We start from the raw sequence: 16,277 nt of genomic DNA on the forward strand, positions 1-16,277 counted from the left end.
GAAATTCTAAGGACAAGCATGAACCATGTCCTCTGGAGTTTGAATAGTCCTCTCGGTCTGATCGTTTGTCCCAACATGATATGCAATGCTCAACTTCAATTTCAAATCAAAAACCTCTTGTAAAGCAGTCTAGAAATGAGATAAGAATCTCGGATCACGATCAGAGACAATGTACTTAGGAACTCCATGAAGATTGATAATCTCATTAGCATAAGCTTCGACTAACTCCTTCATAGACCTAATATTCTTCATTGCAATGAAACGAGCAACCTTGGTCAATTAGTCCACAATCACCCACACTACATTCTTTCGACCTTCAACTCTCGGTAATATCTTAGGGGATGGTACTCGTTGCGCGCTGACTAACTAGTAAATATGAAATATAAAAAAAATATGAGATTATGAAACGAGCAACCTTGGTCAATTAGTCCCCGTAAATGCACGATCATGCGTAAAATGTAGTTACCACAATATCCTCACTACAATAATAAGATAAAATTTAGCTAATTAAGATTTAGAAAATGATATGGACTGCATACAAAAAGTTAAAAATAAAACGGGTTTTTCACCAAAAACCCCTGACAAAAAAATTTATTCACCAAATACCCCAACTTTTTTCAAAATTCACCAGATACCCCTAACTTTTAAAAATATTCACCAGATACCCCAAATTTGTAAAAAAATGACAAATAATACCCTTAATGACTAACGGCGGTTAACTCTGTCAGTCATTAGTGTTAATTAACCCTAATTAACCCTAAAAAACTTTAACTAACCTAAAAACCTAACTAACCCTAACCTCCCCTCCCTCTCTCCCCTAACCCACCACCCCCAACAACCTCAGCTACCCCAGCCACCAACCCCCTCCATCGCAGCTCCCCCCCCCCCTCCCTCGCTCGCAGGCGCGCCTCTCCCTTTTTCGCTAGCAGTCGCACCACCCCACCACCCGCAGTCAGAATCTCCCTCTTCCCCTAACCCTCCTCACCCAGGCTTCGCTGTGATGCAACACATCACCGACGCAACGTCACCCTCCGCCTCTGTGACCAGCTTTTTTGCGGCGCACATCGGGTTCTCCAGCCAGTTTATTGGCTACTCCTCTTCGGTGGTACCTGGCCTGACTTCTCCGACGAACTCGCGCATAATTTTTTGGGTGTTGATTTTTTGGATGGCGCAGGGAGGAGGAGGTGCGCGCAGGGAGGTCGAATCTCGAACCCCCCCACCCTCGAATCGAATCAATGTGGGCTGATTTTTCTGGGTTTTCTCTTGAACCCGTCATCACCATCACCATCATTTTTCTGGGTTTTCATTTTTTTTTTGGATTGATTAATTTCAGATCTAGGTTTTCATTATTTTTTGGGTTGATTAATTTCAATCTGGTTTTTTACTTTTGGTTTTGCAGATCTGTTTATATTGTGGTTGATTTAGTGGTGTTGTGTTGGTTTTCTGGTGGTTGATTTGATGGTGGCAGTGAAGGTGGTGGGTGATGGTGGGATGGTCTTTGGGCGGAGATTGGCTGGGTTTTTGTGGGTTGAATTTGGGCAAAGGAGGGGGCTGGTGGGGTTGGTGTCGGTGGCTGCGGGGAGGGGGGCTGGTGGGACTGGTGGTACCGGGGTTGGTGGTGGGGTGGTGGGGTGGTGGGGCTGGTGGTACCGGGGTTGGTGGTGGGGTGGTGGGTTAGTGGGGCTGGGGTTATTAGGGGGTGGGGGCTGGTGGGTTAGGGGAGAGAGAGGGTTAGGGTTGGGATTAGTTAGAGTTTAGGTTAATTAGGTTGACTTAGGGCTAATTAGGTTGACTTAGGGCAAAGTTGTAAATAAACACTAACGGAGACTAACGTCCGTCAACTTTTGGGGTATCTGGTGAATATTTTTAAAACTTAGGGGTATCTGGTGAATTTTGAAAAACGTTGGGGTATTTGGTGAATAAATTTTTTTGTCAGGGGTATTTGGTGAAAAAACCGAAAATAAAATTATTAAGCAATAAATAAACACTAACTACATCAGTTAACATGTAATTATATCATAAACTCTTACATTGATATTATTATAGAATATGTATTTAATTCTTGCTGACAACCTTTAAAAGGTGCATATATCAAAACACAACAAATTTGGTAAAGTCTTGCGTGAACCTGGTCCACAATAAAACTATTGTGAATTTAAATATCACACATGTCAAAAATTGTATTTTGAACACATAATGATCCCAATTTTAGTGGTTTATACACATGTCTGGTTCACTACCTTTGAAAAATGGTTACTAAAATTGTTTTAAGTCAAGATAATAAAAATAAGGATTAGTTAAGGGTAAATATATGAAGGTAACTTTAGTTTTTGAAAAATAACAAGCAATAACTATATGTTAATAAAACCATAATATCTAAGCCAATACTTTAATTATGAGTTAGATACTTAGAGTGTAAGTTATTAATAAGGTCGATGTGTTAGAAAGAAGGGTGATTATATGAAAATACAAGTCACTTTGTGTTTCGTGTATAATTTGTGACATATGTGATCTTTTGGTTCACAATAACATTATTGTGGACAAGGTTACCTAAACCATTGCTGTTAGAATCGTAATCCGGATCGTAGGATCCTACGATCCGATTTTAGCAAAACGATCCAGATCGTAAGCAGAATCGCAAGGCTGGTAGAATCGTAGTAGGATCGGTCAGGATTATAGTAGGATCGGAGTAGGATCGGACGATCCTGTTTTTCACTTAAATTATTGTAGGATCGAGGATCGATCAAGATTGGAGTAGGATTGGTTATGATCGGTTAGAATGGGAAGTTATTACTTCTTTACTTATTAAAATGATCCCTAAAGCAACTAACTTTTCCTTTATGCTCAATAAAGGATAACCCAACTTCATACATGCAAATATTTATCTTTTCCAATCTTTTATGACTCTTGTAAAGCCATATTATCTTTGAAATATCAATATTATGTGAGAAAATCTAGATATTTAGCATCCATATCTTTTAAAAGATGTGTATTTATTCATTTGGAAGCACTTTTGTTATTCTTTTTTTGCAATTTAATATAATCTTTCGATCTTATGATTTGATTCTACTGATTCGATTTCACCTTTCTTAGTTCTTACAGATCCAAAATGAAATCCCGATCCTAACAACATTAACCTAAACTTTTACCAAATGTTGCTTTTCTTTCAAACTTGAACCAAGTTAATCTTGGTCGCGAATTCGCGACAAATATCGGTCTCAATCGTGCACTTGGATCGAAGATGGGCACCAAGTAGGTCCCAATTCTGAAAACACGGAAACTGAAAAAAGCCGTAATATAATACTTAAATTCCACCGAAATACCCTTCCCTCAAAAAAAGATCCAAAGTGGGAACGCAAGAACCAACTTTTCCTTTGTTCATCAGCTCGAGAACCCAACTAATGTCCTGTCATTAGTGGTGTCAGAAACAGATCTGACCGCTGGGTCAACCTGATTCTGACCTGACTTGAACCTGGTTCGACCTGTGAGGGTCAATCTCCAAACCTGACCGAAACCTGACCTGGAATTACCCAGACCTGATCGGCACCTGGCAAGATTATATCCTGACCTGTTCAGACAGACCTGCTTTCAAACCCGAACCCACCGACCGTAATGAGCAAGATATTATTAAAATTCAATATTTTTTTATATCTACAAAATCATTTAAATATGTTAATTTATAAAACTTTTTATATTTAATATTTAAATAAAATAAATAATTAAATTACATTTAATTTAATTTAAGAATTTTGAATATCATGTACTTGTTTATATTTTCATTTAATTACCCAATATCCTCATTTTCAAATAATATTAAAAAATATCTGGTTATACTCCAAAATTATAATCCATTTTAGTATTCTACTAAAATTTCTCCATTTTTTCTACCAAATTATCCCATTTAATATTCTACCAAATTTGCTACCAAATAATATTTCAAACTTTCATAACCCTATACTAAAGAACAACATATGAATATGAAATTCATTCTTATTGAAGTAAAAGTTAAAGCATATACAATGAAGTAAAAGTTACAGCAAATTTGAATTGAATTGATTGTTTAACTTTACATCTAGAAAATTAAAGAAATGAATCTACAATTCAGTAATTTACAGAAATTTGGGCAAAAAAAAAAACAATTCAGTGCTTGAAATTGCATCTTCATTCTTCACTTAAAAATTTGCAAGAAAGATGTTTCTTCAACTTCTAGCTCAAATCTTCTACATAACCTGGTCTTTAGATCTGGAAAATTAGAAAAAAAATAAAGAAAGACAAAATTCTCAAAACCAAAGTTGATACTCCATAATTAACGAGAGCTAAAGAGTAACTTACCATCCAACAACAATGAAGCAAGAAGGGAAGAAAAATCAAAATCGAAAAGGGAGATCATATTTGTCCTCAATTCTTTCAATCTCCTCTTCACCTCATTTGTGATGAAATCATCATCATCATCGTCCATATCTGTGGGAGCATCCATAGCAACTGATTTTCCAGAAACATTATTAGTCTCATTGTTTGGTTCCTCCGGGTGTGGAATCGGCTTCTCCTCTAGATCTTCCTGTGATTTGGGCTTACGAGCTTTCTTAAACCTTCTTACTTTAAAGAAATCCATAACCAATGATACAACAACAATCACAAGATGGTCCCTCCTTCAATGGCAACAACAAGACTCTCAACTTAACAAACATTCCGGCGATGATGAGAATCAGAAATTGATGAGAGAGACTCATAGATAGTGATCATTGTAAAGTGATGGATTTTTAAAAAAAAAAAAAAAAAAAGATCTGAAGCAATGGAGTTGAAGGATTAAGAGTTTTAGAGAATTAGAGAATTAGAGAATGAGATGGAGGCCGGTGGGCAGATGAAAGATTGAGAGGGGTGGGGATTAGGGTTTTAGAGAGGATAGATGGAAGAAATGAAAATGGGTTTTAAAGATTGATGGTTAGATTTTGATCTTTCTTAAATCAAAGGGTTCTAATTCATGATCCATTATATTATTTCTTGACCAATGGGAAAAGAGAATGCTCTAACACACGGATTGATGACCTAGCACACATGATTGATAATCTTCTATTCTTATAAGTTATAATCTTACTAATTATTGTCTTGGTTTAGTAACTTACTAACTTTAAATTGAAATTTTGATTATTTTTATTGAAATTATTATGATTAGTATTTAAGCCATAACTATCATTTATTAATTAACATATTATTATTGTTATTATTATTGTTGTTGTTGTTGTTGTTGTTGTTGTTGTTGTTATCGTGTTATTTTATTATTATTATTTGGAATCGTAATGCGTACCATAATCAAGTCATTTATATTTTATATAAATCTAGTAATTGATCGTATTTTCGTAGTTAATATATAATTCTCATTATATTATCGGTAGTTGTACTATTAAAGCATATTAAGAGTCGGTACTCCTCATACTTGTTAATAATCAATCACGTATTCGCTATAATGGTTCCAATATTATAATCGTCTTAATACATTTAAGCCTATTGATAAAATAGTTTCTTTATAGTCACATATTATACAAAGTTAAGATAATACCACAAATACTATATTTAGTAACTAGTAAGTACTTGTTAGCAATTAACTTATTGATGTTACTTTTAATAAGTTATAGTTAGCTTTTATACGGGGTAATGATTTAGGGATATAATTTACTATTATTAATATTATGCAACATATGAACCCGCGTTATAATCACGTAGGCCTCATATAGTCATATGAACCGTCGTTGTAAATCTATGAATGTATGATTATCATTTGTTATACTATTTATTGTTATTATTATTGTTATTGTTATTGTTATTGTTATTGTTATTGTTATTGTTATTGTTATTGTTATTATTCCTCTTCGTATTTGTATTACTATAATAATAAATCCTTTATATGAAGTTTTGAATTGATCTTCTACTCGTTATTATTGTTGTTGGTTATGAATTATGATATATAATATTAAAACATATGAAGAGTCGCTCTACTCCTTTACTCATTAGGGTGGTTTTACGCAGTTGATTAGTCGAAATAAGAATTGACTAAGAGAATACACTAACATCACGATAATCAATATAGTGTTTTTATTGGTTTTTCGTTATTACCCACATATTAATTGCACACACACACTATTTTACTTAACTTATGGTTGTTATTATTAACAGTTAACTTATTTTAATAAGTTATGATTAACTATTTTACTTAACTTATGGTTGTTATTTGTTACATGTTCTATGATTAACTATTATCATTTTCATTTGATGTTTATTTGTAGTATTGTTCTCATTACCATTATAGCTATTTACAAACTTATATATCAATCATAATGCTTATAATAATAAATCATTTATATAAAGTTTGGAACTGATCGTATACTCGTTACTATTGTCGTTGGTTATATATATAATATTAAAACATATGGAGAGTCGTTCTACTCCTTTACTCATTAGAGTCGTTTTACGCAGTTGATTATTAGAAATAAGAGTTGACTAAAAGAATACATTAAACATCACGGTAATCAATATAGTGTTTTTATTGATTTTTCGTTGTCATCCTTATATTTATCGCGCGCGCGCGCGCGCCCACACACACACACACACACACACACACACACACAGATATATATATATATATATATATATATATATATATATATATATATTATATATATATATATATATATATATATATATATATATATATATATATATCGATCTTAATACTTTTATTAATATGATTCGTTTACAAAATACATAACAACAAGATGACCCGACCAGGAGTTACCCGAAGTTGAATTGGCATTCAATAGCGAATGGACCCGATGTTTCACAATGATCGAACTAAGTTCATTACTAATTCAACCCGAGTACATTTCACTTAACTCAACCGCACATGGAACCTAAATACGACCTTCGCAAACCCGGCTAAAAAAATGTCAAAGGGCGATTATACCCGGGAATGGATCGACTTGTAAACGAAACGTTCAGACCTGTCCGGCACCCGGGAATCCAATGATTCAAATGTGTTCGACCCAGTTGAACAAAACCTGACCAGTCATGACCCGGGCACTGACAATCAGAATCCTGACCTGTCCGGGTCTGACCTGGTTCGCCGTGGGTATACCCAGAACCTGTTTACTAACCTGTTTTGACACCACTACCTGTCATACACATATTAGTAAAACACCAAAAAAAGGTTTAAACTTAACACCTTTATTAGTTAATTAATTAAAGTACCAAACACAGCTTACTAAGCATGGAATCTAGCTAAACAAAAGCACACTCACTCCTCTTTTTACAATTCTTCTACTTCTCTGCCTTTCTCACTCAGTCACTCCGCTCTCTCCCAAACCCAAACTCTTCACTCTTTACTCAAAATGGGCAAGTGGTGTGGTGCTGCATATGTTGTGCTTTTCTTGGCGACTCATTTGGCTGCAGCTATTGAAGATGGTACGCCTTTTAATTTCTCTCTTTTTTCGGAGTACTCTTTCTTTGGTTTTACTTTTTTCACCTTCTAAATTCTAATTAGTGTATCTAATGGCAAGTAAAACCGTATAAATGTTCCCACATTTGAGTCGGAACCATGTTCACTGTGGTGTAGCAAGTAGTACTTGGTGTGGAGTATGGTAAGGTTTGTATTTCACAAACTCGAGGTGATTAACGTGCGAGAAGTTCTAGTTCGGTAGCACACTTCTTCCTAACAATCTTTAAAAAAAATGTTCATGGTCATATAACGGCGTTTTATGTAAATTCAAAAATTTCAGGTTTGTTAAAGATTTCACTTGAAAATATAGGGTGGTTTAGGTTGATATACAAAGATTTCACATTGATAAATTAGTAATTTCATAGCCATGGTCAAGCACGAGTAAGCAACAGGATTTTATCATAGGAGTACTCCCTTAGAATGATTTGTCACTTTGTATACATAATACACTATTTTAGGATGTTCGATAAATGTAGTCATTTTTAAGATTAGTTAACAATTGTAGAAGTTGTTAGTTTACTAATTGTTAGTAGCTGGTTGTTAGTTGTTAGAGGTTGTATGTCAAAATAGCTTTAGCAACCGTTTATTATGGGTAACTAGCTCGTTGATTAGTAAAACTGTAAAAGAGCAAAACATAGTTTAAGAGCTACTCAAATGCTATCGTATCCTCAATTTTTTTTAGCTTTCATAAAACTTTACCTGAACCGTGAAAAATTAGCTACTCACTACTTTACCTTGTATTATTTTTCATATTACGAGATCGAGTTTCGACTCTTGAAAACATGTTGTCAAACACGCCCTATATGACAACTTATTTTGTAAAATATTAAATTACATTGAAATGAACCAATCAGTACATGATGTAGTACATTTAATTTAAAAATGTGAAACGATGATTTCTCTGTTGTTTGTGCTCGAGCAATTATTGTATGATCTCGGACTACCCTATTATGCTGTTGGGGTAAATAACAAACTAACATCATTTGATAGTTTAGTAATTATTACCACATTGTTTGTATAATGTGAATATGTGATCCTAGGTTGAGACTTGAGGGTTCAAGTCTCATGGGTGGGAATTTCAAATTTCCACTCAGGTGGTCACCCACTCACCCGGTTAAGTACAAGTTTTTTGCACATTGAAGCTAGTAAAATGACACCCTAAATTATCAATCTTGTAAGGCTGAAGATTTTCCCTGATATTATTTTATGATTCATCTGGCTTGTGTGGTCCCGTATTTTTTGTAACAAAGTAACAAACACATAAGGATTATGTAGGTCTTGTTGCAGAATTGAGATCAGTAGTGTCTTTAACAAGAATGGGATAGTACAACTTGCTTGTAGCAGTATGCTGAGCTAAAGAAAGGAGCCAAACCTTTCACATCAAAGGAAAATGTCCTACTCTTGCCTCGGATACAAACAATACTCTCTAGTCTGTACTTTGTCATGTGTGATGATCTTTAAAAAACAAGTGGAAGTGGTTCCATTTCTATAATTGAAGACAAGATAAACTAAGTTCAATTTGTCCTGTAAATTTGACCAAAACATGTTTACTACTTGGTAAATCATCATTATTACTAAGTTTCACCTTTCATCCTTCTTTAATTATGACTAAACATGCCATTCGGACAATTCATCCTGTTTCTGACTCAAAATATGCTTGGTGCTTTTTCTTCTTTATTAGAGTGAATCAAAATTAAGAATTTGTTCTCCTCAACCTATCAATATATGTTTAAACAAAAGTATGTTCACATCAGAAACATTAAGTTCAATTCAGCAAAATAAGTCAAATTTAACAAAAATAATTTTAGTTAAAGCAAAAATAAGTTAAGTTTATCAAAGATAGGTTCAGCAAGAGTCAGTTGAGTTTAAGGAAAATTCATTTAAGTTCAGTAAAATTATATTAAGTTCAGCAAAAACAAATTGAGAAATCTACTCCTATATTTTCTTTACAAGGGCAGTGTGATGATCAACTGGTAGCACAAGTGAGGTAGACTGATACTAATGTAGGCCATTAGGTGAAGCATATCAGGAAAGTGGTGGTCATAGCTTGAACAATCTTTCCTGCATAATTGATTCAATTAGTTATTCGCCATCACAGCCCCATCAACTTTCTAAAATTTGGCAAGTTGAAAATTAGATCCTTTATTATTCTAGAATGATGAGTCATGGCCTAGAATCATGAAGGCTATGGAGACCAATAAATACGAGTCTCGATTCTCAAAAGTTTTATCTAAACTATATATTTTAAAATCAAGGGTTCATATTGGTAGGAGGGTAAAATTATGGAGTGGATTTTGATGAGAAAAAGTAGGGGGTTTTGGTAAGATAATATATGAGCCATTGATTTTTTATTCAGTGGTTGATATTGCTCAAACTCTAATTTGTAGAGTTATTTTAGAACTATAGAAGATTCAAACACCATAAATAGGAGGAGTTGGTGTGGCATTGCAAAGTGACCACTGAACATAAATGCTAATGAGTCAAAAATGGTGAATTCCATTTAAACCTTATCGTACTGTTAGCTGTTCACATCTCAATATAGCCATCAATATGCCTTTTTGCCCATGCAACAAAAGGGGTAAAGACTGTTAGTATTGATTTGGTATTTGACTTTCTTAACTTTCATTGAAGGGCACCATTAATAGTTGAATGAGGAATGATAAATGAATAACAAGTATTGGACATTTTCTCCCCTATACATACTCATATAATAGTGTTTATGTAGTATTTCTATTTTTCTAATTATTTCATACACACATTATATGGTGCACACAAACACCATATTATTATTTCAAAAATGTGATGACTTTTACTCGATTGCCCATATTTCTTAGGCTATGTTCAGTTCACCTGAAATTTTCTGATCAGAACTTATCTGATCTGATCTGAACTTATTTTTTCTAATCTGATCTGATCTGATCTGATCTGAACTGATCTAATTACAATATCTTATCTTTTAGATTTTTCTCAATATATAAGAAATAATATAGTCATGTGGGGTCTTGTTTGATTGGTCTCAATGAGTACTTTATTAATATTCAATTATTATAATTTTTTCTAATATGTAATGAAAGATATAATTATTTTTAAATATAAGCATAATCTGAACTGATCTGATCTGAACTTATTTTTTCTGATTTGATCTGATTGAATTTGAAATAAGCAAAAATAAGGTGAACTGAACATATCCTTAATATAGATGATATATACTTCTTACTCTGGCTTCTCCTTTTAACCAAAGTGAACTTATCCGTATGAAAGTGATTTGGGATCCGATTTTAAAGGTAGGCCCAGAATTGCAGATAAAAAGAGCCAGAATAATTGATTGGTGTAGAGTTTCCCGCCAAATTATTCTCATAATCTTTTACCATCATGAACACAGTGAAAGGATAAGTCCCTTTCCTTCAACAGCCGAGCAAACAATTATTTTTACTAGGAGTCTAGGAATAACTTTTAGAATTTTTTATTCTTTTGTTTTTTGAAATGAGAAGTAACTTTTAGATGATGAAATTGTAGCTTTCATTTTTATAGAAAACAAAAGATGAGGTAAGTTAATAGTCAAAGCCAGGCAGGAATACTGGAGTAGTGTGGCCAAGACAAAAAAGACAAAAGGACTAGTACCATGCGCGCCTTACTGTATGGCACTTAATCACCATGCTTAAATCGAAAATTGATACATCTGTTTTTATTTAGTTGCAACAATTTCTACTTTTAGGTGTTTTTTATTAGTTGCAACATTTTTCTTTTTAGGAAAACTTTTGGGATAATTTGACTATATTACCTTTATTTCACCTACTCTCACCATTTAATTACAATACTAGTAGCAGGGGCAAGTGGGTCAATTATACTCTCTTTTCTCATTGGTTAAAGTTTGTGCAAAAAAGTGATTGTTGCAACTAAATAAAAACAACGGTGGTATATATTAGAAATGGACAATTAAAAAATAATTAATTTTCATGAGTTGTACTCCACTAATTATTAATATTTATTTGTAGGGGTGGATTACCCACCGAGTACACAATTTTTTCGACTTAAATACAATCATATTCCAAACTTGTTGTAGATCCCAAGGGGCTTAGAAAAGTAAGATTAATTAGAGCAACTTCAATGGTTAGCTAAAACAATACTTGGCTAAAGATGCCACATCATTTTCCTTAGCTAATTCTATCTTTAGCCAACTTTCCCTTTAGTGGTTTAGCTAAACTATTTTGTTGCTTAGGTAGGTCCCACAATCACTTTTTTCTTTTTTTTAATATATAAAATATCACTTATTGAGAAGCTATGTGTGGGGTGGGACCCAACATTTTGGCTAAGCCAATTTGCTCTATAGAGCCAATTTGCTTAGTAAAGCAAAATTCCAATTTGTACTCCAATGGTTAAGCAACTAGCTAAATATTTTGCAAAATTGCTAACAAGTCCTTTTTTTGCACTATTGGAGTTGCTCTTACAACTTTTGTTTTTTTAAAAATTTTTACTCCCTCCGTCCCATACTATGGTGCCTATTTTATTTTTGGTGGGTCAAACTTTAAAATCTTTGACTGAATATTCTCATTTGTATATATGAAAAAACATATTCACGTGGGATCTTGTTCGATTCGTCTCAATGTGTAGTTTCATAATATCAACTTTTTATATTTTTTGTTAATATAAAATTAAAGATATTAAAAGTCAAAGTTACGTCTTGGGAATCGTGTAAAAAAGAAACAAACACTATCTTATGAGACGAAGGGAGTACTATTAATATATCTTTAACAAGAAGTATTAAGGTAAATCTAATACTTGTATACTATCAGTCTATCACTATCCCGGCTTCTTTTTTTGGCTTGTTCGTACGGTTCCGTCATTAGGAAAATAAGAGTATTATACTCTCTGTGTAGCTTTATTGTTATTTGTTCACTATTCATAAGTTCAATATGAGAATGCTTTGGAACTCTCTTATGATTTCTATGAAAAAAAAAAAAAAAAATATTCATGTGGTATTTTATGTAATATGTATCTTTAGAATATTAGATTTTTATAATATTTGCTGATGTAATTCAAAATATTAATGATCAAATATATACATTTAAAATCCGTAAAAGAAAAATCGGATAACGAGATACGGTGTAAGATCATCAAACATATTAAGTGCCAAGTAATTCCTGATTATTTAAAATCAAGATAAGTTTGATGAACATACATGATACATCCTAAATCCAAATAGCCGTTGTAAAATGTAGGTCTATTGATAAATGGAGATTTCGAAAGCCCACCAGCAGGTGGATTTAGAAGCCCAAACGACGGATCAGGAGATGGGCCAACAACAGTTCCAGGATGGGAAACAAAGGGTACAGTAGAGTTAGTGTCAGCAGGTCAGAAACAAGGTGCTATGATCTTGATCATCCCAGGAGGAACACACGCCGTTCGATTAGGCAACGAGGCACAGATTAGCCAAGATATAAAGGTTGAAAAGGGGTCGGTGTATGCTGTCACATTTAGTGCTGCTCGTACGTGTGCACAGCTTGAGTCACTTAATGTATCAGTAGTACCCACACGAGCATCATCAGCTGTTGATCTTCAAACAGTGTATACTGATCAAGGCTGGGATTCATATGCGTGGGCATTTGAGGCAGATGATGAGGATGTCAAGTTGATCTTGATGAATCCTGGGATGGAGGAGGACCCCACTTGTGGGCCCATTATTGATGATGTTGCTATTAAGAAGATGTTTGTACCTGATAAGCCCAAAGGTTATTATACTTTCTCTCTTTTTTTTTTTTGCCTCTTCAATACTTTTACCGTCTCACTACAAAGTAAAATTTGTAAGAAACAACCTTTTATAAGCACTTTTTTGCGAGAAACAACTTTTTAAAATGTTTTTGGCATTCAACAACCTTAATCAACTTTTTTTTGCGAGATCATACCTCAAGGTTGTTTTCCAACATTGATTCTCATCTCCAGGCTTTGATCAATGTGTTTTCTATGTGCAATCCTCGCACCTAAAGGTGTTTAATGCCTTGACCAACGCTTGTAATCAAAAATTAATGTTTGAAAATAGTCTTGAGGTTTGATTTCGCAAAATAAATTTTGATTAAGGTTGTAAAACGTCAAAAAAAATTAAGAAGTTGTTTCTCGCAAAAAGGTATTTATAAGAGGTTGTTTCTCACAAATTTTCTTAATATAAATGAGTCATTTTTTATTGATGCTATTTCTTAAGTGATGATTTTAGCTCGACTCGTCTTTTAAGAATTTCTAAAAGATGGTTTCAGGATCACTAGATATTATTTGCGCAACTTATAAGACTATACTATTACTATTCTTGATATGCATACTCTAATCTAATAAAAAAATTGAGGAAACCTTTTGATAACTGCATAACCAAACCTAATATTATGTATATGTTAAATTGGCTTTCGAAAAGAAAACTGTATATTAATTTTTAATAAGTACAAATGTTATGGGGAGTTTGTACACGGGTTCGGATCGTTTGATTAAGATAGATGATTCCGGCTAAGGACTTGTATATTCGATGTACCTTAAATAAATGTGTAGGGATAAAGAGTTGCTAGTAGATGAAGAATATTAATCAAGTTTATGAAACATTTCTCTAACGGCCCATATCGTTAATAAATTGCACGATAATGGAATGTATTTCAAGTATAACTAGTTATTAGGTCCGAGCTATGCCCCGGGTAAGAAAATTTTCATTTATTAATATTGTACTTTGATATGATAGCACTAAATATAATTTGGTCTATTGGCTAAAACTTTAATACATGAACTTGATCTCACGAGATCAAAACCTATATTATGCAATTTTTAATTTTTTTATTGTACATAGATTACATGAACTAAAACTCTCTAGGGAGAGCGCCACGTGGCACCGTTCCTGGTTTACGCACGCCTTTTAATATATTAGTATAGATGTTATTAGGGAAGCACTCCTAAAATCTCCATCGGGAAGAATTTTTTTCTCCATGGACAATCAATCTCACCCCTAAACTTGTGTTTTTGTCTCCAAGGGGAAACAATTTTCATTACCACTATTTACCACCTACACGGTGGTATTGGATGAGAATGAAAGTTCAAGAAGAAAAGTAGACACTTTAGGATAAATTAGCAATATCATGGGAATGAACAATGATATTCTTCATAAATTTATGCACAAATCCATTCCCATTACCACCATTTATAACCAACTACAAAAAGGATAGTCGGAGTTGTCTGTGGTGGGTGGCAGTTTAGATTTTAGAAGCATTGTGTGGGGTGTTCTTATAATATCCTTTGACCATATTCAATTATTCAAATTCTTTTCGTAATAAAAACATCTCTTTTAAAACAGCTAAATAGTCGACAAAGAGAACATTTCTTTTTGACAATGTTAAAAAGTCTCAAATTTTATAGGTTTTTGCTACAGTACTAGAGCCCTAAGTGATTCGAATAAGCATTAAGATATTAGTATCAATTGCGGATTTTAGGACAAAATCACATGTCCATTGATGTTATCAATGACTAATATATCTACTTTAAGTTACGTATATAGGTCCATAATTTAACGGCTATATTTAGCATTTTCTAATATTGTCGAGGGGTTCTGTCATTATATTTGCTATATTGCTCTGCTTGCAGATAATGTGGTGCTGAATGGTGACTTTGAAGAAGGCCCATGGCTGTTCAAGAACGAGTCCCTCGGTGTCCTCCTTCCTACCAATCTTGACGAGGAAGCAACCCCATTACCAGGCTGGATTGTTGAATCAAATCGTGCTGTTCGTTACGTTGATTCATTCCACTTTGATATTCCACAGGAAAAGAGAGCCATAGAACTGCTATCAGGAAAAGAAGGGATCATATCCCAAATGGTTGAGACAACACCACAGAAAGACTACATCCTAAGCTTCTCAATGGGACAAGGCGGAGACAAGTGCAAAGAGCCCCTCGCTATTATGGCATTTGCTGGGGATCAAGCTCAAAACTTCCATTACACACCCGACTCAAACTCCACCTTCCGTCGAGAGGGCCTCAACTTTACGGCGAAGGCCGAAAGGACTCGGATTGCCTTCTATAGCGTGTATTACAACACTAGGACTGATCATATGAGTTCTCTTTGTGGTCCTGTGCTGGATGATGTGAAGGTGTGGGGGGCATCTGGTTCTTCCAAGATTGGTCTTGGAATGTTTGGTTTTGGGGTTTGGATTTTAGTACTCATTTTGGTCTAGATCTTAAAACTGCAGTGAGTGTGCTATCTAAGTATTTATATATATGATTAGAGGATGTTGTAGCCTGTAGGTTTTGGATTCTGATCTATAGCGAAGGCTATCGATGTAGTGCTGCTAGTGCTAAATACATAAGCTTTGATAATAGATATTTTTTGTTGTAGAAGTTCGACATCAAAGTTATGACGTGAATAGTGCATATAGTCAATATTTAGCAACTAAATTGGGACGGAGGAAGTATCACCTTATGGCTTCGCCCCTGTTTGAGTGATCACTTTCTTGCATGTCACAATATTTTCATGAGTTAAAGTTTCTTATAGGTTAGTATTACAACGATCAATTTTTGATAAACAAAATTACGGGTTAGTATTATGGCAATTAATTTGATTTAACCATAACATGATAACATACTACCTCTGTATTTTTTTAGTTGCATCATTGACTTTTTCACATTTGCCGAGATAATTTTTTGAACGTTACTATTGGTATAGGGTGTAAGTAAATATTATAAAAATTTGATATTTGGAATACTTGCATTGAGTCGAATATAACAAGACCCCATTTGACTAAGTTTTTTTCTTATATAATAATGCGAG

General features: G+C 33.9%; 2 protein-coding genes across 2 annotated transcripts; one reads left to right on the plus strand and one right to left on the minus strand.

Annotated features, from left to right (window-relative positions):
* Positions 1-3,972: 3,972 nt before the first annotated feature.
* LOC125492297 (uncharacterized) lies at positions 3,973-4,962 on the minus strand. Its single transcript, XM_048634572.2, has 2 exons — positions 4,333-4,962; positions 3,973-4,242 (listed from the first exon to the last, which is right to left on the minus strand). The coding sequence occupies exons 1-2, from the start codon at positions 4,610-4,612 to the stop codon at positions 4,169-4,171; spliced, it is 354 nt and encodes a 117-aa protein (XP_048490529.1). The 5' UTR covers positions 4,613-4,962; the 3' UTR covers positions 3,973-4,168.
* Positions 4,963-7,226: 2,264 nt separating this feature from the next.
* LOC104883071 (hypothetical protein) lies at positions 7,227-15,847 on the plus strand. Its single transcript, XM_010667519.4, has 3 exons — positions 7,227-7,455; positions 12,709-13,218; positions 15,098-15,847. Exons 1-3 carry the CDS (start codon positions 7,383-7,385, stop codon positions 15,682-15,684), a joined length of 1,170 nt encoding a protein of 389 aa, XP_010665821.1. The 5' UTR covers positions 7,227-7,382; the 3' UTR covers positions 15,685-15,847.
* Positions 15,848-16,277: the final 430 nt, after the last annotated feature.

This window comes from Beta vulgaris, chromosome 8 (assembly GCF_026745355.1).
Source record: "Beta vulgaris subsp. vulgaris cultivar EL10 chromosome 8, EL10.2, whole genome shotgun sequence".
Classification (NCBI taxonomy): Eukaryota; Viridiplantae; Streptophyta; class Magnoliopsida; order Caryophyllales; family Amaranthaceae; genus Beta; species Beta vulgaris.

Coding starts and splice junctions, on each gene's coding strand:
- LOC104883071 (XM_010667519.4), top strand. CDS start 7,383: ATGGGCAAGTGGTGTGGTGCTGCATATGTTGTGCTTTTCTTGGCGACT. Junction 7,456..12,708: donor GGCTGCAGCTATTGAAGATG/GTACGCCTTTTA, acceptor TGTAAAATGTAG/GTCTATTGATAAATGGAGAT. Junction 13,219..15,097: donor TGTACCTGATAAGCCCAAAG/GTTATTATACTT, acceptor CTCTGCTTGCAG/ATAATGTGGTGCTGAATGGT.
- LOC125492297 (XM_048634572.2), bottom strand. CDS start 4,612: ATGGATTTCTTTAAAGTAAGAAGGTTTAAGAAAGCTCGTAAGCCCAAA. Junction 4,243..4,332: donor TGCTTCATTGTTGTTGGATG/GTAAGTTACTCT, acceptor CTAATTTTCCAG/ATCTAAAGACCAGGTTATGT.